This window comes from Lynx canadensis, chromosome A3 (assembly GCF_007474595.2).
Source record: "Lynx canadensis isolate LIC74 chromosome A3, mLynCan4.pri.v2, whole genome shotgun sequence".
NCBI classification, from domain to species: Eukaryota; Metazoa; Chordata; class Mammalia; order Carnivora; family Felidae; genus Lynx; species Lynx canadensis.
This window is the reverse complement of record NC_044305.1, coordinates 29,252,409-29,280,380: the sequence shown is the minus strand read 5'-3', so window position 1 is coordinate 29,280,380 and position 27,972 is coordinate 29,252,409. Positions and strand designations below refer to the sequence as shown.

Below are 27,972 nucleotides of genomic sequence, written 5' to 3'. Positions count from 1 at the left end.
CTGATAAGGGATTGAAATCAGAATATATAAAGAATTCCTACAACTCAAAAACCGAAAAAGTCAACCTGATTTAAAAATGGGCAGGGGTTCCTGGGTGGCTGAGTAGGTTGAGTGTCCAACTCCTGATCTCGGCTCAGGTCATCATCTCGCTGTGTGATCAAACCCCCACGTTAGGCTCTGCGCTGACAGCACCACCTGCTTGGGATTCTCCCTCTCTTTCTCTCTCTGCCCCTACTCTACCCTGCTGGGGTGTGTGTGTGTGTGTGTGTGTGTGTGTGTGTGTGTGTGTGCGCGCGCGCGCGCGCGCTCTCTCTCTCTCAAAATAAATAAATAAATGTAAAAAAAAAACTTCAAAAAAAATGAGCGAAGGACTTGAACAGACACTTCTCCAGGGAAGACAGACAAATGGCCAATAAGCATATGAAAAGATGCTCAAATCACTAATCATTAAGGAAATGCAAATCAAAACTGAGACACCACTTAATACCCATTAGAATGGCTATTAAAAGAAAGAATTAGAGGGAGGAAGGGAGAGAGAGAGGAAGGAAGGAAGGAAGGAAGGAAGGAAGGAAGGAAGGAAGGAAGATACGAAGGAAGGGGAAAATGACAAGGATGTGGAGAAATTCAGGCCCTGTGCACTGTCAGTGGGAATGTAAAATCGTGCAGTCACTGCAGAAAACAGTAAGGTGATTACTCAAAAAATTAACCATAGAATTACCATATGACAGACCAATTCCACTTCTGAGTATACAGCCAAAAGAACTGAAAGCAGGGACTCACACAGGTATTTGTACACCAATGTTTATGGCAGCATTATTCACAATAGCCAAAAGGTAGAAGCAACCTAACCACCAAGGGAAGAACGGATAAACAAGATGTGGTATATACATACACTGGAGTATTATTCAGCTTTAAAAAGTAAGTTCTAATACATGCTACCACATGGATGACCCTTGAAGACATCATACTAAATGAAACAAACCAGTTGCAAAAGGACAAATATTGTATGATTTCATTTACATTAAGAACACAGAGTAGTCAAAGTCATAGAGACAGAAGGTAGAATAGTGGTGACCAGGGGTTGTGGGGTGGTGGGGGGAGGATGTGAAGAGTTGTTCAACGGGTATAGAGTTTCAGTTTTGCAGGATGAAAAGTTTTAGAGATGGACAGTGATCATAGCTATCCAATAATGAAGAAACTTAATGCCATACTGTAGACTTAAAAATGGTTAAAATGGTAATTTTTTTTATATAGACAGCAGTCAGAAAACAAGGATCCCAAAAAAATAACGGGAAAAAAATCTGAACATTTTCACCAAAGAAGATGTATGTGAGGCAAACAAGCACATGAAAGATGCTACAAATCATTAATCATTATGGAAATGCAGAGTAAAACACAAAATACCACACTCAAGTGGCTAAAATTAAAAGATTTTTAATACCCAGTATGGTCAAGGATATGGAGAAGTCACAACTTTCACATGTTGCTCACGGGAATGTAAAATAATATAACCCCTCTGACAAAATCATTTGTCAGTTTCTTAAAAAAGTTAAACATAAACCTACCATACAATCCAGCCATTCCACTCTTGGGTATTTATCCAAGAGGAATGTATGTCCATACAAAAGCTTGTTGTACATTAATGTTCACAGAAGCTTTATTTGTAATAGCTGACTGGAAACAACCCAAAATTCCATCAGTAGATCAAGGGATAAATAAATTTTGTTATACCCATATAATAGAATACTCAGCAATAAAAACGAATGTTTTTATTCATTCACAACACGAATGAATCTCAAAATAATTATGCTAAGAAACAAGACAAAAGAGAGCATTACTTGTTTTAAAACATAGGTTTTATTATTATTCAGTTATGAGACCAAAAAATCAGATGACTGCCACTGAAAAGACAGTTTGCTATTCACAATTCCCAAGAGGAGGTGGCATGCCATGCCACACAGGGGCCACATGGGGAAGCACTAGGTTGGTTAGAAGGCAGGGGGAGTGAGAGGCAAATACCAGTAAGAAAACTTTATATTGTGGTTTCAGCAGGAAGACACGGGCAGAGGCAAGGCAAACAGGTTTGGGATTAGCTAATCTGAATAATAACAGTGGGCTCTGGGGTTTAAAGGCTATCCCTAATTGCCTAGCTCCTGGTTGGGGGTGAAATCAGGCAGATAGTGACCCAGAGTGTGAAAGCCCTAAAAAGGAGGTGGTTGGGGTATGGGCTCTGGATTGGTTGGTTTGCATATGAAAGGCACACCAGCAGGTGAGTTGTTTATCATCTCTAGAAATTGCTTAACCCTGAGAGGGGCAGTCTTTCCAGGGTGAGTAAGGCCCCAGAGGTCAAAGCATCAGAAACACATAGTTAGTACAATAATGCATGATTTCACTTATATAAAACCCTAGCAAATACAAACTAATTTATAGCAACAGAAAATAGATCGGTACTTGCTTGGGGACAAAGGTGTAGGCACCAGCATGACGGAAGGATTATAAAGGTACACAAGAAAAATTGGGGGAATGACGGATATGTTCATATTCTCTTGACTGTCGTGATAGTTTCACCACATACACATGTCAAAACTTAATAAACTTTATACTTTAAATGTGTATACAGTTTTATTTTATATCAATTATAAAGTTGTTTAAAATTATAGGGACCATCTGGGGTGCCTGGGTGGCTCAGTTGGTTGGGTGACTGACTTCGGCTCAGGTCATGATCTTGCAGTTTGTGAGCTCGAGCCCCGCGTCGGGCTCTGTGCTGATTGCTCAGAGCCTGGAGCCTGCTTCGGATTCTACCTCTCTCTACCTGCTCACGCTCTGTGTCTCTCTGTCTCTCAATAATAAATAAACGTTAAAAAAAATTTTTTATAGGGACAATCAATGACAAATGTAATAACACAAAATATATACAATAAAAATTAAACAAGGCTCAAGGATAGTTCCTTGACAAATCAACAAAAGATAAAAAGAGAAGGCACAAATATTATAAGTAGAAATAACTACAAATATAGCAGATGAAAACTGAGACTATTATCAACAACTATTATCAACAACAACAAATGATTTTGAAAACGTAAAACAGACAAATCTCTAGAAAGAAAGAACTTAAAAATCAGCTCAGAAAGAAATAAAAAAACGGAATATTCTTATAAATATTAAAGAATTTGAACCAAAAGTTAAAAATTTTCTCACAAAGAAAACACTAGGCCAAGATGATAGATGAGAAAAAAATAGGGTATAATCCCCAACTCATTCCAAGAGGTGAGTGAAAATTGGCACTAAAATTAAACAAAAACATTACAAGAAAAGAAATTATAGTCCCTCTTCCACTCAATAATCAATACAGGTCAAAAATCTTAAACAAGGTATTAATGAAGTCATTCTGGTATTTAAAAAAGATAAACCACAATCAATCTGTGTTTATCGGAGGTATACAAATATGTTTTGATATAAAATCTATACATATAATTCACCCATATTAAAGAAGAAAGATCATAAAATCATTTCCATTTATACAGAAAAAGTACTGGATAAAAACACATGAATTCATGATTTTAAAAAATCCTTCTGAATTAGGAATAGAGGGCTCCCTTAACCTGATAAAACAGTTCCCATTTTAAAACAGTAACACTATCTAGTTACTCTTTTCAACAGGGAAACACTGAAAGCATTCCCTTAAAAATTTTTTTTTAATGTTATTTATTTTTTTTTTTTAAATTTTTTTTTTCAACGTTTATTTATTTTTGGGACAGAGAGAGACAGAGCATGAACGGGGGAGGGGCAGAGAGAGAGGGAGACACAGAATCGGAAACAGGCTCCAGGCTCTGAGCCATCAGCCCAGAGCCCGACGTGGGGCTCGAACTCACGGACCGCGAGATCGTGACCTGGCTGAAGTCGGACGCTTAACCGACTGCGCCACCCAGGCGCCCCTAATGTTATTTATTTTTGAGAGACAGAGAACGAGCAGGGGAGGGGAAGAGAGAAGGAGACTCAGAATCTGAAACAGGCTACAGGCTCTGAGCTGTCAGCACAGAGCCCGAAGTGGGGCTCACACCCATGCACCGTGAGATCATGACCTGAGCTGAAGTCGGATGCTCAACCAACTAAGCCACCCAGGTGCCCCTAAAATCAGGAATAAGACAAGATGACCCATTATCACTTCTTTTATTCAATAATTTATAAGAGGTCCTAGCCTTGGCAATAAGAAAAAGAAATCAGAATAATAAAAATTAGATAGGATAGGATTATTTGCAGGAAATGCAATCACTTACATAAAAAAATCCACAACAACCTACAGGCAAATCATAAGAAATAATGGCGGGGTAGGGTATCAAGGTAACTAGATAGAAGATTTTTATATCCAAGCAAAAATGGCCACTGATTTGCACTCAAGAAAGGGTTTGTTTGTTAGGTTAAGAGAGAACTAATCAAATGCATATGCTGATGAGGACTCAGTAGGAAGACAAAAGAGAAAGAACAGGAAAAGCGAAGGAGCTTCAGTTTGACATCTTTGAGATTTCTTGTGAAGTATGTAGAAAAGTCAAAGGCTAAAAAAGAGGGGGAGACAGTGGAATAAACTTTCAAGAAGTGATAAGTCTACTGGGGTGCCTGGGTAGCTCAGTCGGTTAAACATCTGACTTGGTTTCGGCTCCGGTCGTGATCTCACAGTTCACGCAGCCCCCGCATGGGCTCTGTGCTGACAGCATAGATCCTGCTTGAGATTCTCTTTCTCTGCCCCTCCCCCACTCACATTCTCTCTGTCTCTCTCAAAAGAAAGAAAGAAAGAAAGAAAGAAAGAAAGAAAGAAAGAAAGAAAGAAAGAAAGAAAGAAAGAAAGAAAGAAAGAAAGAAAGAAAGAGAATCCTTTTCTGGAACAATTCTCTAAGCAGTGATGGTTTGGAAAACACGGAATTAAGGTTTGTTGGCTGAATGTAACAGAACTATAAGGAACAGGGTTGAGTAATGGCAAGAGAATAGCTGAATTGCTGAACCAGAGTCTACCTTTGATAGGAAAGGATGGTAAGACATTAAAGATGATTCAAAAAAAAAATAAAGGACTTAAGTGACTAAAATCAAAAGATGTCAGAGTATCTTATAGTGGCAACAACAGAGCAGGCACCTGGAAGGCCCCAAGAGACTAATTTCACCAGAATCATTTGGAATCTATTATAACAGATAGGCTTTTGTCCTTGAAAAATCAATAAATATCATTAACTCTCTACAGTTATAGTTGCCTTGAGACACGAATCTTAACACCAGTACGATGCAAATCCTTTACTACCTTCAGATTATGCCACAAGCAGCTTGCTAAATGCCCCTCCATAATTTTGTGTTTACTTTCTTCTTCTATTCCTGCAGACAAAACTTACACTTGCAGTGCTGCTTCTCTTCTTTAAAAAAAATGATGGGTATGTAGGTTATTTGAAGCATTCATCAGCCTCCTATCCAACTGCTTAGACGGAAATTATCTAGAGGCACATTTTATTTAAAAATCATTTTAATACAGACATTTAAATTTTGGCCTACGAATTTGGCAAAAATTAGGCTGCCAAGTCGTATATTAGTTCCTGGCAGACGCTGATTTCCATGCTATGGCACTAGCCAATACTGAAATCTCTTATCTGGAAGGAGGACTGTTCATATACTCGGTGTCTGCAAGAGTCCCTACCGAGCTGCACACAGGGCAGTGTGTACTCTACGAAAGAGTCCATGAGGCAGGCACTGGGGGGGGGAGGGTAGTTTAATTCTTTCACAAAGCCTGTGGAGAGTCTGGGAGTGATGAAAGCCTAGAAAACTAATGAAAGGCCCTTTTATAACCAGGGTGAATGTGGTGCACAAAAGCAAAGTCAGATGACCTACTTAAAGCTTTGCATTTACTGATTGAGAATTAATTCTCATTCCACATTAGTCTCTTTCTAGAAAAAGAAAACCTTACATAATGGTTGGAAAGTTAAGATACAGGGAGTATAGGTCTACTAAGTTCCAATCTTTCCCTCTCAAATATCAGCTCAAGACCCAGAGTCTGTGGCCAGAAATAAAATATACTTCATAAGGCTCTGAGAGGTACGCTTTTGTTTACCTCAGTGTAACAACGTGTTCTCTGACTGCTGGGCTTTGAGGAAATTTAAGTTCTATAATCCACTGATCAGATCAGAAGTTTGGGCTAATAATATTATGAAAGGAAATAGTTTCTTAATCTCTTCTTGGACCTTATACAAAGCAAATGGATGGTAAACCTGTCTTGTGAGGTAAGAACAGCCTACGTTCCTTCAAAGCAGAGAACCAATCATTGACTCATTTGTTCAACTAAGTTCTTGTCTTGTGCCAGGCAACGATGCAGAGAGAGAACCTCCTGCCCTTGAGGAGCTCACATCTCAAGTGTTTTCTTACCTACCTTTCTCGTGTTACCCAAAACATTTCAGGTTAGTCGGTAGAACTCCTATCATACATGAGGGTAGATAAATATGGTCTTTCTTCATCTAGATTCATTTGCTCTCTTTTCTTTAAATGGAGGAATAAGGGATACCTGGGTAGCTCAGTCAGTTAAGTATCCTACTTCAGCTCAGGTTATGATCTTGAGGTCTGTGAGTTCGAGCCCCGCGTCGGGCTCTGTGCTGACAGCTCAGAGCCTGAAGTCTGCTTTGGATTCTGTGTCTCCCTCTCTTTCTCTGCCCCTCCCCCACTCATGCTCTGTCTCTCAAAAATGAATAAATGTTAAAATAAATAAATAAATAAATAAATAAATAAATAAATAAAGGAATAAGATGGAAAATTTTTATCTCGTTTTTCTATGATTTCCCATTAAAAAAAATCTCTCATCTGTTCTAATTTTGTTAAATCAACAGGCATTTACGGAAAGCTTACTATATGTGCGAAACTGTGTAAACACTTATGAGGAATATGAAGAAACCTAGTACGGTCTCTCTCCTCATGTACTTCTTTCATTACTTCCCATCCCACTACCATGTGAAGTCCTCACCTTCCTCCCACAAGCCTGACCCCCCCACTTTTGCTTTGAATGAAGAATCAGGTAACTAGTACAGGACCACACAGCTAGATCTAGAGCCTAGACTGATTAGTTCCTAATTCACTAATCTTCTGAAGGAAACTAGGAGAAGAATGGTGAGGGATGAGGGACAACTCTAAATCTCAATTCTCCCTCCACCACTCCCCCTGCCATTACCCCCACTTCTTTTTGGTGTCATTCAGTCTTTACATTGACAAATGCTTCTGCCTGGAAGCTTCTGGTTCCAGTTCTCTCAACATCAGCCAGGTCTCAGCTTAAATGAAACATGTTGAAATTAAGTTATGGTAGGACCATTCTCATACCCTCCCCACTCTAAATATTCACTACCATAGCAACCTTTTCATTGTTTTCACAGAACTTGACTGTATATACATCCATCTGTCATTTAATCAAGATTCTATGCTCAAATGTAGATCAAAGACCATGTGCGCTCTGCTCACAGAACCTATCCAACACTTGGCAAAGTGTCCCACACATAAAAGGTATCCCAGGCAGTGGACTAAAGTAGGACTAAAGTCCTATTTAAAAGAATCTCAACCCCTGAAACTGTATTAAAATGATTTAAGAACTTTAGACAAGGTGAGAAACAAATCTAAATCCTATCTAGAAAAGGATATCATCCTAAGTCTCAAAATACTTTTACAATTTAAAAAATACAGTGTCTGGTCCATGAGGAAATAACATGATAATCAGTAGAAAACAAATGAGAACAGTACCACAGCATTAAGGATTTCAGCTAAGAATCAACGCTATTAAAAAAAAAAAAAAAAAAAAAAGGTCAAATAGAAATTCTCAAACTGAGAAAATACAATAGCTGACATAAAGTCTCAACAGATGGATTTAAGAACTGCTGAAGAGAACTGGTGAAATGGAAGGAAGTATCTATGATAAAGGAGAGGGAAGCAAGGGGATAAAAAATACAAAAGGGAAGGTAAGAAAATACAATGAGATGATCTAATCTACAAGTAATTTGAGTCCCAGATAAAAGGAAGAAGAGAAATAAGACAGAAGAAATACTTGAAGGGACAAAGGCTGAAAATTCTCCAAAACTTACAAAAGACATCAAGTCTCAGATTCAAGAAATCCTAAGAACCCCAAGCCAATAAAAGAAATGGAAATCTGTGTCTTTACATACCACAGTATTATTTCTGAAAACGAAGAATTGAAAAAAAAATTTTTTAAGCAGTCAGAAAAAAAGACAATGTGGTAGATTGTGAAGATGGCTACAAAAATTCCTACTGTTTCTGCACACACATCTTTTATAATGAGAATCTGGCGCTCCTATCAAAAGGTGGAGCTTATTTCCCCATCCCTTGAATTTGAGCTGGCCTTGTGACTTGCTTGAACCACCAAAATGCAGCAGAAGTGATGGTATAACTTTCAAGCTGACACCTCAAGAGACCCTGCGCTTCCATTTTGCTCTCTGGAAACACTGCTGCCGGAACATGAAGCAGCGCTGGCTGACCTTTTTACATAGAGCGGGCCAGCAGACAGCCAACACTAACTGCCAAACATGTGCCTGAGACAATCTCAGCCCCCAGATTAACCAGGAGCTGGCTACAGCTGCACAAATGACTCTAGTCAAGACCACACAGGAACCAAAGAGCTAACCCAGCACAGTTTGCTGATTCAAAGGAGAGTAAGCTAATTAGATGGATGCTGTTTTCAGCTACTACTAAGTTTTAAGGTCTTCTGCAATAGAAAATAGGCAACAATAGAAAATAGATACAGAAATATTTTATTCAGGGAATAATATCAGATTAAATAGCTGATCATAGTACTCCAGCATTGTTAACTTTACATCACAGTATTTAGGTTACAGGTTATCAAGAAGAAAAGTAAACATCATCCAAGGGCCTTACATCTTCTCCTGGGGAAAAGGTAAGTGAGTTTTTGGTTATAGGAAGGATAGTTATCTCATGTTAGGTGGAAGCATGACCTTGTTACTGTCTTTATTCAGAGATTAAATATGGTTTCAGGAGATACATATGTGTGACAAGTTGACATGGGATAGACCTGTGATGATTAATTTTATGTGTCAACTTGGCTAGGCCACATGTTACTCAAATATTAGTCTGATGTTTCTGTGAAGGTGTATTTATGAGATACACATTTAAACCAATGGGCCTTGCTCTTTCCACCATCTTAGAACCTGTGGAGGCCTCCGGGGAACAGGACTCTCTAAAACAACAAATACGTCCAAGGCCAACTTTGCTGGGTATAAGCAGGGTCTTCAGAACCAGAGGGAGCACACAGCTCTTCTTAAAATTGAAGGTGACTGTGCTCGACATGAAACTGAATTGTATTTAGGCACGAGATGTTGGGGTTGGCACCCTGCTTCTCCTAGCACTCTAGGGAGGTCAGGGAGCCGTGCAGGCACCCAGCCCTGGCAGCTAAGAAGCAGTGACCGGGATGCAAGTTTCGGTGACTTGTGGGATGGCCTTGACCCTGTTTTCGTGTGTTTGTGTGTACAAAGCAAAGAACAACACAGTGACTCCTGGTGGCAAACCAAACAACACCAGAGTAACGTGGGGGAAAAGTAACTCAAGCTCATGGAAACAGTGGCATGATTTGGGCCAAATTCCGAAGCAACCTTCCTGCTAAAGCTATGGGCCACAGAATCTGTGTGATGCTATAACCCTGAAGGATTTAAACTTACTGAAAAGTAAATAAATATAGGTGTAGATTTGTTCTCTTGTATTTTGTTAAAAAAACTAAACTAAACTAGTGGACTCTGAGTAATGCAGACTGGCCTTCATAATATGGGCAGGCTATATCTAATCAGTTGAAAGCATGAACTGATTCCTCCTCCAAGCCAGAGAAAATTCTCTAACAGACTTGTCTTTGAACTGCAACTTTTTCGAGGCTCCGGCCTGCTGGTTTTACTTCAGAAATTTAACCATGATCTATTACTAAGAAACATATTGGGGCATCTGGGTGGTTCAGTCAGTTTAGAGTCCAACCTTTGATTTGAGCTGAGGTCATGATCTCACAGTTAATGAGATGAAGCCCCATGTCGGACACTGCACTGATGGTGCGGAACCTGCTTGGGATTCTCTCTCTCCCTCTCTTTCTACCCCTCCTCTGTCCCCTTTCTCTCTCTCTCTCTCTCTCAAAAGTAAACATTTTAAAAAAGAGAAACATATTAATAAAAATCCTCATTAAAATAATGCAAAATACTAAAAAGGCACAAGATTACCCTGACCGATGCTAAAACAGCTGCTGGTAAAACTCCTGATTTAAAAAAAAGAAAAAACGCATTTGTTAGAAAAAAAAATTTATTGATGGGGTGCCTGGGTGGCTCAGTCAGTTGAGCACCCAACTCTTGATTTCAGCTCAGGTTATGATCTCACGATTATGAGACTAAGCTCCCGCACTGGGCTCTGTGCTAGGCATGGAGCCTGCTTGAGATTCTCTCTCTCCCACTCTCCCTCTGCCCCTCCCCCACTCATTCTCCCTCTCTCTCTCAAAAAACAAAAACAAAAACAAAAACCCCCAAAAATTTATTGAGCATTTACTATGTGTCAGGCCCTGTTCCTGGCACTAGCAATGACACATTAACAAGCAAAACCTAACTACATCCCTACCTTCATGAAACTTACAGTCTAAGAACAAAAAAATGACATTCAACAAATCACCTCATGGACAAATGTGACTAGTATTAGGAGAAGAATTATAGGACTCCAAGAGCCTATAAAAAGAAAACCTGACCTAGTAAGAATGCTCAGTCAAGGCCTCCCTGACGCACTGATTCCTTGAACTGGAATGTGAAGAATGAACAGGAGTTAAACAGGAAAGGAGGACAGGAGACTCAATTCTAGCTAGTAGTCTCAGCAATGGTGGGAGCAGGGCCTGAAAGAGGCCACTGTATCTGGAGCATGAAGAGCATGGTACCAGAGAAGGTTGGGAGATGTATGTGGAGCAGGACCATGTAAGGATGATTTTTCTTTGTCCTGCAAGCATTCAGAAGCCTCTGGAGAGTACAAGCATGAGAGAATGAACACTCTGGCTAGGGACAGAGGACAGAGGACAGGATCTAAGTAGCCCAGTTAGAAGGTTAGGCTATCGGCAGAGATGTAAAAGCATTCCAAGTAGGCACTATAGGACTTGACAGTGGTGGATCTGCTCTTGAGGTGAGGGAGAGAGAGCTGTCGAGTGCTACTCCTCTTAGGTTTCTACTTTACCTAGCAGGTGGCGCTCAAAGAGTCAGGGAAGGGAGGAAAAGAACCATATTTGTGAGGGGAAGTTCTCAGGAATCTCAAAATCAGAAACAAAATAACCTTTCAGCTGAAATGATTATCTTAGCCTAATGGTCAATGACATACTGAAAAGCAGGATGCGCTGAAGTAAGAAAATACGAAAAGCATGTTGGCTATCACCGCTTTGATTTACTGATCTTCCAAGGGCTGGCATATGGTCTCTGTAGCAACTACTCAACTCTGTTGCTGTCCCATGAAAGCAGCCATGGACAATATGGAATATGACTGTGTTCCAGTAAAACTTTATATGTGATACTGAAATCTGAATGTAATATAACTTGTATTTGATATAGTTTGCTTATATTATTCTTCTTTTGAGGTTTTTCCCAACCATTCAAAAATGTAAAACCATTTTGAGCTCATATGTCATACACAAAAAAAGACAGTAGGCTGAATATGGGAGGCAGGCCCTAGTTTGACTTTTGTTCTAGAAGTTCTAGCTAATGGGATGAGAAAACAAAATGAGATGTAGTCTTTAGGGAAAATCCTCCCAAAATTTAATTGTAGGTGAAAGACTATGTACTTAGAAAAAAAAAAAAAAGATGAAAGATTGTGTACTTAGAAAAAAACTAATCTTCCTTAACTAAAGTTCGTATTTTAAAACTGAAATGGGGTTTTCTAGGTCTTCTAGAGTATGCGTATTCTACCCTATTTCAACATAAACATACCCTAATTACAACAACAACAAAACAAAACAGACAAAATTCAAGAAAGAACGGACAGAAGATCCTGAAAAGTGGAAAAAAGAAGGTGGATTGGCTAGGTCCCATGGACCAAGGGACTGACCGACCAAGCAGGAAGTTTCCTAGTTTTTGTTTGATTTGGTTTGGTTTGACTTTTGCTATGTCCTAGTTTGAGCTCTGGAGAGGCCTACAACCTGCAAACAGTAATGAGCACAATCAAAAAAGTGCCAAGACTGCTTTCTCTAGACAAAGGATCAGGAAAAGGGCAGCTCAGGCAAGATAAAAACATCCTGACCATATATGTCCCACTCCAGGCAAACAACAACCAAAAAAGTGGCACCCCTCCCTCTCCTCACCTCACTGTGGCCCAGAAACTGTGAGCAGAGTTCTGTCTTCCAATCCTGCATTAATGAGGCAGCACTTTTTCTCCCTCCCCATGGTGCAGCTGTGGAGAATATGGGTAGAGGCATGTAGTCTATCTCCACCCTGGCATAATGAAACGGAGTTCCAACTCCAGCCCAACTAGAGAGTAGGGGGGAGGATCATGGTGAAGAGGGAGTTAGGGAAACAAATTTTCTAAATATGTGTACAAAATACTAGACATACCTCTGAGTGACCCATGTGTAAAAATGACCAGAAACAACACAGCAAAAAGTTTCAGAACTAAACACTGGTCTAAAACAATACCCAGAGGCACCTGGGTGGCTCAGTCAGTTAAGCATCCAACTTCAGCTCAGGTCATGGTCTCGAGGCTGGTGAGTTCAAGACCCGCATAGGACTCTGTGCTGACGGCTCAGAGCCTGGAGCCTGCTTTGGATTCTGTGTCTCCCTCTCTTTCTGCCCCTCCTCCACTCACATTCTGTCTCTCAAAAATAAACATACACTAAAAAAAAAATTTTTTAAAAAAAACAAACCTCTCTGGTAAAGATACAGGAACAGACTAACAAGTAACAGATTCCATATATGATAAAGCATTTCAAATCAGAAAAAGATAAATATTTATAAACAGTACTAGGAAAACTACTAAACTGGTGTACCTGGGTGGCTCAGTCGGTTGAGCATCCGACTTCAGCTAAGGTCATGATCTTGCAGTTTGCGAGTTCGAACCTCACATCAGGCTCACTGCTGTCAGAATGGAGCCCTCTTTGGATCCTCTGTCCCTCTTTCTCTCTGCCCCTCCCCCACTTGTGCTCACTCGCTCTCTCAAAAATAAACATAAAAAAAATCCACTACTAAACTGATTGAGCAAAAAGTAAATTAGCTCATTTCACGCAATATTCCAAAAAAACATATTCCAAAATGGTTTAAAGTTCTAAGTATAATAGGGCACTGGGTGGCTCAGTGGGTTAAGCATCCAACTTCTATTCAGATCATGATCTCACAGTTCATGAGTTTGAGCCCGTGTCGGACTCTGCTGACAGCTCAGAGCCTGGATCCTGCTTCAGATTCTGTCTCCCTCTCTCTCTGCCCCTCCCCCATTCACACTCTGTGTGTGTGTGTGTGTGTGTGTGTGTGTGTGTGTGTGTCTCAAAAATAAACAAACATTTAAAAAGTTTTAATTTTAAGTATAAAGTACAATACTATGTATGTAGTTTATACTAAACATCTTGAAGAAGGCATTTGTAAATATTTGTCTGTTCTTGAGGTGTAGTAACACTTTCCAAAACACAAAAAAACAAAAATTGAGTAACTTCAAATACATAAAATGTTTAAGCTCCTATACATCAACAAAACATCACAAACAAAATTTAAATCAAAATACTATGAAAAGCATTTTCAAAATGTTACAGGCTGGGTCGCCTGGGTGGCTCAGTCAGTTAAGCATCCGACTTCAGCTCAGGTCACGATCTCCTGGTTCATGAGTTCGAGCTAGGCGTCGGGCTCTGTGCTGACACCTCAGAGCCTGGAGCCTGCCTCAGATTCTGGGTCTCCCTCTCTCTCTGCCCCTCCCCCACTTGTGCTCTGTCTCTCTCTCTCTCTCTCTCTCTCTCTCTCCTCCAAAATAAACATTAAAAAAAATGTTATAGGCAAAGGGCTAAATAACCTTTTTAAAGTGTTTACAAATCAGTAAGTACAAACACATCCATGGAAGGGTGAACAAAAAGCATGAACAGGCAATTCATACACAAGTGAAAAAAATTCATCTTTAAATGGGGAAAAAAGAGCACTGGGTATTGTATGGAAACCAAATTGACAATAAATTTCATATATTGAAAAAAAATAAAAAAATAAATGGGGAAAAAAGGCAAATTAAAGTGGTTTTTTTTTCACCTCTCAAACTGGCACATACTCATAAAAGTGAGAACATTTAAGTACCTATTCTACTCATCCAGCATTTAGTCTATAATGCTATGTGCTATATGATAATTTAGCTTTATACATATATATAATACACACACACACACACACACACACACACACACACACACACACACATAAAATCTCTCTCCTCCAGGCAGGAATTTTCTTACTTTGTTGTTTTCCCAACACCTAAAATAAAAACCAACACATAATAGGCATCCAAACTGTTGGTTAATGATATTAATGAAAATTATAAAAGCCTCTGAATCATTGAGGAGAAGAGTGAATAAGAGTACATTTCTGTTACAGACGGAATGTGTTCCCCTCCCAAATTCTCATGCTGAAGCTCTTAATCCCCAATTCGATTTTGGAGATAGGGCCTTCAGGAGGTAACTGGGGTTATATTAGATCGTGGGGTGAGGCTCTTGTGAAAGGATTAGTGGCCTTATAAGAGGAAGAACGATCTCTCTCTCTCCTCTCACCGCTCCCCTGCCCCCCACACACCAAAGAAAGGCCATGGGAGGTCACAGCAAGAAGTCAGGTGTCTGCAACCCAAGGAGAGTATTCTCACCAGACACCAATCCTGTTAACACCTTGGTCTTGGACTGCCAGTTCTCCAAAAACTGTGAGAAATTAATTTTAGTTGTTTAAGTCACCCAGTCTATGGTCTTTTGTTATGGCAGCCTAAATGGAGTAAGACAATCTCCATCCCATAACACTTTAATCTACAAAAAAGTGCCATCTTGATTTATGGATTATCCACGCCATGTGGTTTCACCATTCCTATCTCAGGCTGCCAACCACAGCTCAAAAGTATCACACTCAGGGTCTCAGTGCTATGCAGAAAACATCCTTTGTCAGTCTCTAGCACAGTAGCTCAAAGCTCCCTCTGGACAGATGGCTTTAGTGACAAGAGGACATCACCCTCCCTTCTCTACAGAGCCTCTATTCTCTGTTTGGACTAGAAGAAGAGATTCCCTCATCCTTTCAAAGACTATTAATCTCTGTGTCCCTGATTCCATTTCAGATCTTTCACCCTACATTATTATGCCTTTCCTTCTGGTACCTTCAAACCTTCCTCTCCAGCTCTCACTTTCCTCTGTTTTACAAATAGGCACAGATGTTCCAAACAGATTTTTTAAAATGCAAACACAGGAGTGCGTGGGTGGCTCAGTCAGTTAAGCGTCTAACTGGTGATTTTGGCTCAGGGCATGATCTCACCGTTTGTGGAATGAAGCCCCATGTTGGACTCAACGTGAGGAGCCTGCTTGGGTCTCTCTCTCTCTCTCTGCCCCTCCCCACTCATGCACTCCTGAGCACATGTGCCTTCTCTCTCTCAAAATAAACTTTAAAAAAAGAAAAGAAACAAAATGCAAACACAATAACTTACCCCATTTAACCCTGCAGCTTCCTGTTTTCCCTTCTTTCCTCATACCACCAACTTGGGTAAGATGTACTTTGCTTTTCTTTCCTCACTTTCCACCTCTCCTTAATGCCCTCATTGTGTTCTTCAAGCCTTCACTCTCAAGTCTACAAATAAATTCTTCAAATCCAATTTTTTCCCCAGAGTTTTCATCCTCTTTAACTTGCACTTGACATGTGATAGTAGTTATCTCCTTTCTCAAAAGTTTCTCAGGTTCTTGGTTCTCTGGACACAATGACAACTAAATTTTAGCTCCCACAGCTTTTGTTCCTCTACTACTCACACACAGGTATTTTATTTGAGTCCCAATTACAGGCAAGGTGTTGCATTAAATATTAGGGATACAGAAAGAAAAAGCCAAAGTTCTTATCCTTCATTTTCCAGTTCAGCCACTCACTTAGCAAACTTTCGTTGAAAAGCCAGTAGGTGATGGGTTTAGAAAGCCAATTATTTTAAACTTACATTAGAATTTTGAAGGTTTTGGGGTAAGTTTAAAGTTGAACTACCTGTCCCTGTCTTCAGGGGAAAAAGAAAAAAAAAAAAAAAGACTTGTCCTTGTCTTCAATGAGCTCCTGGCTCATAGGCAAATATCTTCTTTTGTGTCCCCACCATACACTATATACTCCTTGAGAGCAGAATCCAAGTCTACTTCACTGAGACGCCAAAAGTGGTCACACTCATCAAATGCCCAATACATGCAAGGAACAAAGAACTAACAGTGCTCAGGTTAGCAATATACAATATTTTTGATCATACGTGAGAAATTAAGAAAGCAATTATTTCCTTAGAGAAGCAACAGGGTAGAGTGACACAAACTTAGCTCTGTGTCCCTACTACAGCCTGGTATTTAACTTTTGAGTTTTCATTTCATCTTTAAAACAGGACTCTCTCCCACCAATATCAGAGGATTACCGTGAGGACTATAAACTAATATACATAATATACACGTAAATATATCTACATGTAACAATATATAACCTCTATCACTGAGTTTAGTATACAGCAGGCACTATCCAAGTTTCCCTCTTCATGTGCTCCTTACTTATCTTTGTATTCACTAACCCTTTACCAGGACCAAAATGATGATTGGTATTCAATTACACATTTCTTATGTAATTGATTTCTAGGACTCAGATCAAGCCATCACCTTAATATACACCTTCAAGATGAGGAATTCAAGTTCCATATAAATAAGTATCACAAACCCATATTCTAATACTTTACACTTAAACATTTTCCCTAAGAAATATTCTATATGTTCCTTGAGCCTCAAACTTTGCACCTGTAATGACAAGGATGAACAGGTAACACACCTATATAGGTAGTAACAGCTCACTCAGTTCCTCTTTTCCACAGCCACTATGGAATGTAAGAAGGAGCTGAGGGCTCACTCTGGGGCTCCTTCTGCCATAAACTAGAAATCTTCTATTATTAGTGACATTGAGCTTCTTTTCATGTGACTGTTGGGCCATCTGTGTGTCTTATTTGGAAAATGTCTCTTCAGGTCCTCTACCCATTTTTTTTTTTTTTTTTAATAGACTCCCTACCCTACATGGGGCTCGAACTCACGACCCTGAGATTGAGAGTCATATGCTCTACTGACTCAGCCAGCCAGGTGCCCCTCCTCTGCCCATTTTTAAATCAGGTTGTTTTTTTGGTGTTGAGTTGTATAAGTTCTTTATGTATCTTGGGTATTAACGCCTTACTGAATATATCGCTTGCAAATATCTTCTCCCATTCAGTTAATTGTTGATGGTTTCCTTTGCTGTGCAGAAGCTTTTTACTTTGGTGTAGTCCCATTTAATCTTTCATTCTTAAAAAAGAAAGAATGGGCAAGTATCACCTGACCAAGATAAACAAACAGGAAAAGAAAATGACTGGAGGAAATAGGGATAATTAAAAACAAAAACAAAAAACAACACTTCTAAAAACTATCTTCAGAGATAAAACAAAAACTGAATGCAATTATTTTTTTTTAATTAGAGAGAGAGAGAGAGAGCGAGCAGGCAGGAGAGAGGGGCAAAGGGAGAGAGAGAGAGAGAGAGAGATAATCCCAAGCAGGCTCCACACTCAGAGTGGAGCTGGACACAGAGCTCAATCCCATGACCCTGGGATCATGACCTGAGCTGAAATCAAGTCAGATGCTCAACTGACTGAGCCACCCAGGTGCTCCTGAATGCATTTTTAAATATCAGGACAAGAATCAGTTCTAAAAAAATTTTTTTAATACACTGAAAAAAAAAAAATCAACAGAAAGACTGAGAGATAAAATCATGACAGTCTCCCAGAAAAGAGAAGCTAAGGCACAGAAAACAAGAGTGAATAGATAAGAACATTACAGAACAATCTGAGAGGCCCGATATTAGAAAGTTTCTGACAAAAAGAAAAAAATGGAGGGGAGAACATTATCTAAGAAGATAACTTCATTAAATGTGAAAATACTGGTTTTCAGATTAAGGGGGTCCACCAAGTATATCACTATGAAAGTATAAAATATATGGAATATAAAAGATAAGCTTCCAGAGATGGGAGAAAATTAATTTCCTACAGGGAACAAAAATGAGGCTAAATTTCTACATCTCATAAGCAACAATGAATGTCAGAAAAAACAGAGCAATGACTTCAAAACTCTGAGGGAAAAGAATCTGCAATCCAGAATTCTATACCCAATCAAATCATCACTCAAACATGAGGGAAGAGCTGACATCAGAAAGTATCAAAGTTTATCTGCCATGTACCCCTTCTCTCAAGAAGTAGCTTAAGAATGAACTATAGCAAAATTTAAAAAAAGGGAGGAGGCAGGAAGACGGAAACCAAAGATCAGTGGAGTGGGTCCAACTCAAAAATGTGGTAAGGAAAATTTCAAGAATGCAGTTGTGCAGATGGCTTAAAAAAAAACAATGAGTATAAATGAAAAGGGTCTTCATAGACTAGAATGTGTATGACTAAGATAGGGAAAAGTGAAATAAAAATTCAGACAAGAAAAAAAGGAAATTAGAATCACCAAGAAAAAAACTGTATGAGAAAGTCTAAATATGAAATAAAAATATGACTGGAAATAACTGATAGTTTCAAAAACAGAATTAACTTTTTATTCATTTTCTCCTTTCAATAGCCCAGGGTCCACAACATAAACCTACAGGGAAAAACATTATAAACCCAGAAAACAATGCTTGGCCTGACACTGAATAATATTACTTACCTATAGTAATGTAAATGCTACATGCACTCGCGCGCGCACACACACACACACGCAGAGGAATATTATTCAGCCATAAAAAAGAATGAAGTTTTCCATTTACAATGACATGGGATGGAGCTACAGAGTATAATGCTAAGTGAAATAAGTCAGAGAAAGACAAATACCTTATGATTTCACTTATATGTGGAAGTTTTAAAACAAAACAAACAAGCAAAGGAAAAAGAGACAAACCAAGAAACACTCTTAACTATAGAGAACAAACTGATGGTTATCAGAGTAGCACAGGGTGGGGGAAATAGGTGGCAAGGAGGAAGGAGTATACTTGTCATGATGAGCACTGGGAGATGTATGGAATTGTTGAATCACTGTATCATACACCTCAAACTAACATAACACTGCATGTTAACTATACTGGAAGTAAAAAGAAAGGAAAGAAAGGAAAGAAAGGAAAGAAAGGAAAGAAAGGAAAGAAAGGAAAGAAAGGAAAGAAAGGAAAGAAAGGAAAGAAAGAAAGAAAGAAAGAAAGAAAGAAAGAAGTGCTGGTGAGGATATTGAAAAATCAGAACGCTTGGGCACTGCTGATGGGATTGTAAAATGGTGCAGCCACTGTGTAAAACAGTAGGGTGGTTCCTTAAAAAAACACACACACACACAAAAAACAAAAAACAAAACAAAACAAAAACTGAACATTAAATTACCATCTGATCTAGCAATTCCACTTCTAAGTACCTACCCCCAAAGAACTGAAAGCAAGGACTTGAACAGATATTTGTATACCAATATATATTACAGCACTATTCACAGCAGCCAAAAGGTGGAGACAACTCAAATGTCCACTGAAGGATGAATGAATGAATAAAATGTTATATATGCATACAACAGAATATTATTCAGCTTTAAAAAGGAAGTAGGGGCCCCTGGGTAACTCAGTTGGTTGGACATCCGACTCTTGGTTTCGGCTCAGGTCATGATCTCACAATTCTCGAGTTCAAGCCCCATGCCAGGCTCTGCACCAACAGTGCAGAACCTCTTGAGATATTCTCTCTCCCTCTCTCTCCCTGCTCCTGTGTGCTTTCTCTCTCAAAAAGAATAAACTTAAAAAAAAATAAATAAAAATTTTCTTTAAAAAAATAGTAAAATTCTGATATGTGCTACAACATGGGATGAACCTTGAAGACATTATACTAATTAGCGGTTAATTAATGGTCGGTTAAGCGGCAGACTTCGGCTCAGGTCGTGATCTCGCAGTCTGTGGGTTCGAGACCCGCATTGGGCTCTGTGCTGACAGCTCAGAGCCTGGAGCCTGCTTCAGATTCTGTGTCTCCCTCTCTCTCTGTTCCTCCCTTGCTTGTGCTCTGTCTCTCTCTCTCAAAAATAAATAAAGATTAAAAAAAAAAAAAAAAGCCAGACACTAAAAAGATAAGTGTCATGGGTTAGAGTTTCACTTGGGGGAAGATGAAAAAGTTCTGGAGATGGATGGTGGTGATGGGCGCACAACAATGTGAATGCACTTAATGTCAATGAATTGCACACTTAAAAATGATGAAAATGGTAAATTTTATGTTATGTACATTTTACCAAAAACAGGGGAAAAAAAGAAAAAGAAATAAGTATACAAACACAATAACATAAACCTTTTCAGTGCTGCCAAGGCTCTCTCGTACCCTCCTCTAGTCATAACCTCCCACTTCCTGCTAAAGGAACCACTAGTCTGACTTCCATCATATCTCATCTTCCGGTAACTAAACATCTACTTTGTGTCTGACTTCTTTCACTAAACATTCTATCTCTGAGATTCATCCATGTTGGTATGTGTATTGGTAGTTTGTTCCTTTCTATTGCTGAAAAAATTCCATTGTAGGAATATATCACTACTTATATTTATCTATTCACCTATTTTTGGACATTTGATCATTTCCATTTTTTAGCTATTACAAACAAAGCTTTCATATCTCAAAGGCAAATATGTAGGAATGGGACTCCTGCATCACTGGATAGATGTCTGTTTAGCTTTGCAGAAAATGCCCAACAGTTTTCCAAAGCTGTAGTGCTGATTTACACTCCCACTTAAAACTTGGAGCAACGGGAATGTTGAATAATAAAAATCCATTTTTCCCTTATTAATACACATTACTCAATGCCACACATAAGACAGAGTATTGCACTCTTTGCCTCAATGCATCGGTTCTTCAACAAGGATGCCATCTGGATTACTTGTACTCTACCCACAGAAACTTTAATTCAATAAAGGCAAGGTGGCAGGGCATAGACTTCGGTCATTTTTAAAAAAACCATCTTGGGGCGCCTGGGTGGCGCAGTCGGTTAAGCGTCCGACTTCAGCCAGGTCACGATCTCGCGGTACGGGAGTTCGAGCCCCGCGTCGGGCTCTGGGCTGATGGCTCAGAGCCTGGAGCCTGTTTCCGATTCTGTGTCTCCCTCTCTCTCTGCCCCTCCCCCGTTCATGCTCTGTCTCTCTCTGTCCCAAAAATAAATAAACGTTGGAAAAAAAAAAAAAAAAAGAAAAGTTCTCTTTAAAAAAAATAAATAAATAAATAAATAAAAAATAAAAAAAATAAAAAAACCATCTCTTTAAGTGATTCAAATTCATGGCCAGTTTGAGAGCCACCCTCTCAAAGGATGGTAATTATAATGCTTTTAATCACACAAAAATAACCTAGTCATACAGCTTAGAAATAAAATGGAGTGGTAGAGAACCGGATTTTAGCTTTATTTTGTGAGGGCACTAACTCGGGTGACAAAGCTCCTCACCACTCTGGTTTTATTTCTCTTACCTTAGTTACTTGAACTGCATCATCCATCACCACTCATTGGAATTCCATAAATACCTTTTTGTTTTTTTGGTGTGCCACCTGCAACTAGCAAAGGAAAAAAAAAAAAAAAACACCTTTAGAAAGACAAAACAGTCCTATTTAAACCCCTGCATTGTTCCCAGGGAGAGGAATACACTCTAACAAGGTGTCTCGTAGAGATGCGTTGAACCCTGCAGGAGCCACAGGACAAAGCTCCATCTTAAACAGTTCAGATTACTGAAGAGCTCATGAGAACTGAATTCAGTGAGAAATCAGGTCCTTCCAGGGAAGGCAGGAGCATTCCTCCCTTATCCCCAAACTACGACTTTTCTACTGCACTGTCCTTCTAGGGAACATCTGGCAATGACTGAAAATACTTTTTGATTGTTTTGTTTGGGTTTTGTTTGTTTGTCTGTCTGTTTTTAAGTACCCCAGGTAATTCCAATGTGCAGCCAGGGCTGAGAACCACTTCTCCATCCACTTTTCTGGATCTCATCTATCTCCAGCCTCAGTTCTTTTCAGAACCCTAGATCTATGTATACCCTTGTTAGTCAATGTACACAGTGAGACTTTCTAATCACTGTCTGACTGAATAAAATCAATTGGAAGAGCCAATTCCTTGATATAGCAGAACTTCCTACTCCAAAGATGGAAAACAAAAACTTGTGGCAAATTAAAGGGACACTGCCATGATTTCATTTCCTACTGTTAATAGAGTCACTGCCAGGAAGTCTCATGCTTACTATAGCAACCAATGGTCTTGCTATTCACCAAGTTTCAGCCTTTTTGCTTCCTCAGGAAGTAGATGGCAAAATCAGGCTCCTGATCTCTTTTTTAAAGAGGAGCTGCCATTTAAAAATAGAAATTAATAAATGAATATGTAAAAAGTAGTTTTAGGTTTGGCTGACACCCAATATTTCTGTATATTAAACTCAATCTTTAAAGCACAGAGTCATCTATTTTATTTCACAATACAGCAATCTAGAAAATGTACTAAAACTCTTCAGTTATTATAGTAACTGGATAAATGCTAACATATTTTGAGAAGCTTAGCTAAGTTCTCAAGAAAGTAAACAAAACTGCCAGTGGCATGAAACAAAGTATGAACCAAAAGCTAGAGTTCTGGGGCACCTGGCTGGCTCAGCTGGTTAAGTGTTCAATTCTTGGTTTGGCTCAGGTCATGATCTCATGGTTCGTGAGTTCAAGCCCCATGTCAGGCTCTGCACTGGCAGTGAAGAGCCTGCCTAGGAATCTCAATCTCTCTCTCTCTCTCTCTCTCTCTCTCTCTCTGCCCCTCCCCCACTAATGCTCACTCTCTCTCAAAATATATAAACTTAAAAAACAAATCTAGGGGCTCCTGGGTGGCTCAGTCGGTTAAATGTCTGACTTCGGCTCAGGTCATGATCTCACAGTTGAGTTCATGACTTTGAGCCCCACATCAGGCTCTGTCTGTGCTGACAGCTTGGAGCCTGGAGCCTGCTTCAGATTCTGTGTCTCCCTCTCTCTCTGCCCCTCCCTCCCTCACACTCTCTCTCTCTCAAAAACAAATGAACATTAAAAAAATTAAAAAATAATAACGTAAAAGCATCAAAACCATAACAAAAGCATAAACACTCTAAAAAGATACGAAAACAGAACAACTAAATGGCACTTACAGAATAAAAATAGCCATTGAAATCTAAAATTTTATAGACAAGTAAACCACTAGAGAAGACACAGCTGAAGAGAAAATTAATAAACCTGAAAATATATCTGAAGAATTTATGCAAAATGCTGCAGAGAGAAATAAACATACCCTGACCTAGAAAAATAACTGCAGAGCTAAAAGTTGTAAAGCTGATTATAAAATTTACATAGAAATGCAAAGAATGCAGAATAGCCAAAACAATGTTGATAAAAAGAAAGTTGGGAGAAATATCTGAGTTCAAAAAGCAAGACCACTTTATGCTTTCTCCCTATAATCCAAACCATCCCAACAAACTTCTTTTAGAAAACTGGGAATTATAAGAAAGCTTTGTCAACCTGATAGAAACTGTCTCTGGAAAACTTAAAGCTAATGCCACATTTAATGATGAAATATTGAATGCTTCCTCCCTAAGCTCAGAAACAAGGCAAGAATACCTACTTTTATCACTTTTATTCAACATTATATTGGAGGGTCCTAGCCAATGCAACAAAGTAAGAAAAATAAATAAAAAGGTATCTATATTGGAAAAGAAGTAATAAAACTGTATTTATAGAGAACATGATCTTATAGATAGAAAACCTTAAGGAGTCTACAAGAGTTAGTAGAAACAATAAGTTTATCAAGGTAGCGGAATATAAAGTCAACATAAAATAAACAGATGCAGGGGTGCCTGGGTGGCTCAGTAGGTTGAACGTGTGACTTCGGCTCAGGTCATGATCTCACGGTTTGTGGGTTTGAACACCGTGTTGGGCTTTGTGCTGACAGCTTAGACAAATAATCTGTCGAATTCTGTGTCTCCCTCTCTCTCTCTCTCTGCCCCTCCCCTGCTCACGCTCTGTCTCCCTCTCAAATATGGATAATAAAACCTTAAAAAAAATTTTTTATAAAAACCATATACATAATAATCAATTGATGAGGGAGCGTGGAACAAGCTGAGGGCAAAATACAGGCTGGCACACACCCCCCACTCACCAGGTGGAATATGTGTGATGTTCCTCAGACACTCTTGGCTACCCAAGAACAAAGGAAAGGGGTTTAAGTGCTTGCCATGGTAATGTGGGAAACTAAGGCAAATTAAATTCCCTTACTGCCTACAGCCCATTGACAAGTCCTTGAAACCGGCAAAGTGACCTCCCTCTAGGAGCTCAGTTGTCTGGATGAGGACACTTCGCTAGGGGCAAAAGAGAACTTAAGCTTAACATTATCCCAACCTCGAGGATCCTGTAAGTCTACTTCCTTTATCTCAACTGCCCCAAGATATATGCTGGCAATCATACTCCAAGCTTATGCCCCAACATACATCTGAAGGGTCTCATGACTGAGGTTTTATTAAATGGTAATAAATGGCATTTCCCTAGCAACAGCTAGCCCCTCAAGGTCCTGGAAACCTTGCTTCCAAAATTCCTTAGAGACTTACTCTATCCCTGACCCCCTCCCAACCTGAGGGTATATAATGAGTTACCTGCCACAACCTCAGTGCAGCTCTTCCTGCCCATGGGTCCTGTCCTCATGCTTTAATAAAATCACCTTTTTGCACCAAAGACATCTTCAAGAATTCTTTCTTGGGTGTCGGCTCTAGACTCCACAAACCTCCCCCCACCCCAAAACTTCATCCTCAATTGTATCTTTATATATCAGCAGGAGCTGAAAATTTAAACTTCTTAAAGTACCATTTACAATAGGATTTTTAAAACACAAATTATTTAGGGGTAAATATTAACAAAAGATGTGCAAGACCTGTACTCTGAAAACTACGAAACACTGCTGAAGTTACAGAAGACTTAAATAAGTGGAGAGATATAATCTGTTCGTGGACCAAAAGACTTGATGTTGTTAAAATGTCAATCCATCCCAAACGAAACTACAGATTCAATGGAAGGAATCCCAATCAAATTCTCAGGTTTTTTCATAAAAACTGACAAGCTGATTCTAAAACTTACATGAAAATCTAAAGATCTTAAAATAGACAAACCAATTTTGACAAAGAAAAAAAAAGTCAGGAGACTACCTGGCAGGGAATAAGACACTATGCTATGGGTATGCAAACAGACATAGAAATCAAGAGAATAGGCTAGAGAGTTCAGAAATAGAATAACAAATATATGACCAGCTGATTTTCTATAAAGATGACAAGATAATTCAATGGGGCAGAACAATCTTTTCCACAAATAGGGCCAGAATAATTGGATACACAGACAGGGAAAAATGAACTTTTGCACTGGATTCTCATGCCATACACAAACATTAACTTGAAAGGATATTAGATCCAGACCTAAATGTAACAGCTAAAGCATAAGAACACATAAGACAAAACTTCACAATCTTGAGACAGTGTATTAATTTTATATTACTAAGTAACAAATTACCAAAAAATTAGAGGTCAGAAGTCCAACTACAGCATGGCTGGAACTTCTGCTAAGGATCTCACAAAGATAAACTTAAGGTATCTACCAGGCTGTTCTCATCTAATGCTCCTCTTTGAAGTTCACACAGTCGTGGCAGAATTCAGCTCCATGCAGTTGTAGGACTAAGATCCTTCTTTCTTTGCTACTTCTCAACCAGGAGCCATTCTCAGCTGCTAGAGGCCATCTGCAATCTTTGCCATAGAGACCTCTCTCCATCTTAAAAGCCAGCAGTGAAAAATCTCCCTCTTATTGAATTCTCATGTTTCAAGTCTTTTGACTTCTTTCTAGACCCAGATTTTAAAGATTCATGTGATTGGACAGGCCTATCTGTATAACCTCCCTTTAGCTGACTCAAAGTCAACTGATTAATACCTTAATTACATCTTTAATATCCCTTTTGCCACGTAATGTAATATAATCACTGGAGTAAAATCCATCATATTCACTGATCTTGCCCACACCCACAGGAAGGAAATAATACAAGAGTGCAGGTTGCTAAGGTCCCTAAGGTCTTCTTAGAATTCTGCCTACTACAGATAGACTTCTTAGATTGGATACAAAAAAACACGAAAAAAAAAAAAAAAGCAATAATTTGCACTTCATCAAAATTACAAATTTCTAACACTTTGGTAAACCCCATTAAAAAACAAAAAACCAGGGGTGTCTGGCAGGTTCAGTAGGGGTAGCATCCAACTCTTGACCTTGGGGTCATGAGTTCAAGCCCCACACTGGGTGTAGAGATTACTTAAATAAATACTTAAACAATAAAATTATTTTTATTTTTTTTTAACATTTATTCATTTTTGAGAGACAGAATGTGAGTGGGGGAGGGGGAGAGAGGGAGACACAGAATCTGAAGCAGGCTCCAGACTCTGAGCTGTCAGCACAGAGCCTGACCAGGGCTCGAACTCAGACTGCAAGATCATGACCTGAGCTGAAGTTGGATGCTTAACCGACTGAGCCATCTAGGCGCCCCATATAATAAAATTATTTTGTAAATAATAAAATTCTTTAAAAAGTATTAAAAAAAAAAACCCAAGCCACAGGCTAAGAGAGAACATCTGTAATACGTATATATAATTAGTGGCTATATCCAGAATATATAAAGAACCCTTACAACTCAAGCATAAGATATTACTTACTACCAAATAATCCAACAATGGGCAAAGGATTTAAAATGACACTTCATAAAAGCAAATACACAATTGGCCAGTAAGGACATAAACAGACACCCATCACAGGGAAACACCATTAGTCACTAGGAAAATGCAAATAGAACCATAATGAGACACCACCACAAACCCATAATGGCTAAAAAGTAAAAGGCTGACAATACCAAATATTGGTGAGGAGGTGGAAGAAATGAAACTCCAACACAGTACTGATGAGAATATAAAGTGTAAAACTATATGGGACACCTGGGAGGCTCAGTTGGTTAAGCCTCTGACTTCAGCTCAGGTCATGATCTCACAGTTCATGGTTCGAGCTCTGCGTCAGGCTCTGTGCTGACAGCTCAGAGCCTGGAGCCTGCTTCGGATTCTGTGTCTCCCCCTCTCTCTGCCCCTCCCCCGCTCATGCTCTCTGTCTCTCAAGAATGAATAAACTTGAAAACTAAAATAAAGATTTGAACACATGTTTCCAGTAGCTTTTATTTAAAGTTTATTTATTTGTTTTGAGAGCTAGCACACAAGTGAGGGAGGGGCAGACGGAGAGGGCGAGAGAGAAAGAGAATCCCAAGCAGGCTCCACATTGTCAGCTCAGAACTCGATATGGGGCTCAAATTCACAAACCATGAGATCATGACTTAAGCCAAAGTCAAATGCTTAACCAACTGAGCTACCCAGGCGCACCCCTAGTAGCTTTATTCATGAGGCAATCAAACTAAAAAAACCTAAGTGCTTATATTCACATAATGGAATACCACTCAGAAAAAAGAAAAAAGGGAAATGACTACTAATATACCTAACAACATGAATGAATGTCAGAAACATTATGCTCACTCTTCCCCTAAGCAGGCCTGAGGTGATTTCTGAAAACGGTTTGCTATTCGCTTGACCCAGAATACCCCGCAAAATGATGTAAATCAAGAGGTTCAAATCTTCACGTTCACTTTAAGAACACACATGATGGCTCAGGCCATCAAGGGTACGCATCTGTGAAAAGCCAACA

The 27,972-nt window shown here is 39.2% G+C and overlaps 1 protein-coding gene across 3 annotated transcripts in view; it reads right to left on the bottom strand.

Annotated features, from left to right (window-relative positions):
* The window catches only part of PTPRA (protein tyrosine phosphatase receptor type A), a 161,734-nt gene that overhangs the window by 94,388 nt on the left and 39,374 nt on the right, over nt 1-27,972 (bottom strand). For 2 of the 3 annotated variants that reach the window (XM_030309928.1, XM_030309929.1), the window contains exon 2: nt 21,694-21,777. The exons of the other annotated variant lie outside the window; for it this stretch is intronic. In XM_030309928.1, coding sequence (XP_030165788.1) covers nt 21,694-21,720 — 27 coding nt within the window. In that variant the 5' untranslated portion in view covers nt 21,721-21,777. The remainder of the gene's footprint in view (nt 1-21,693; nt 21,778-27,972) is intronic. 3 annotated transcript variants of the gene reach the window in all.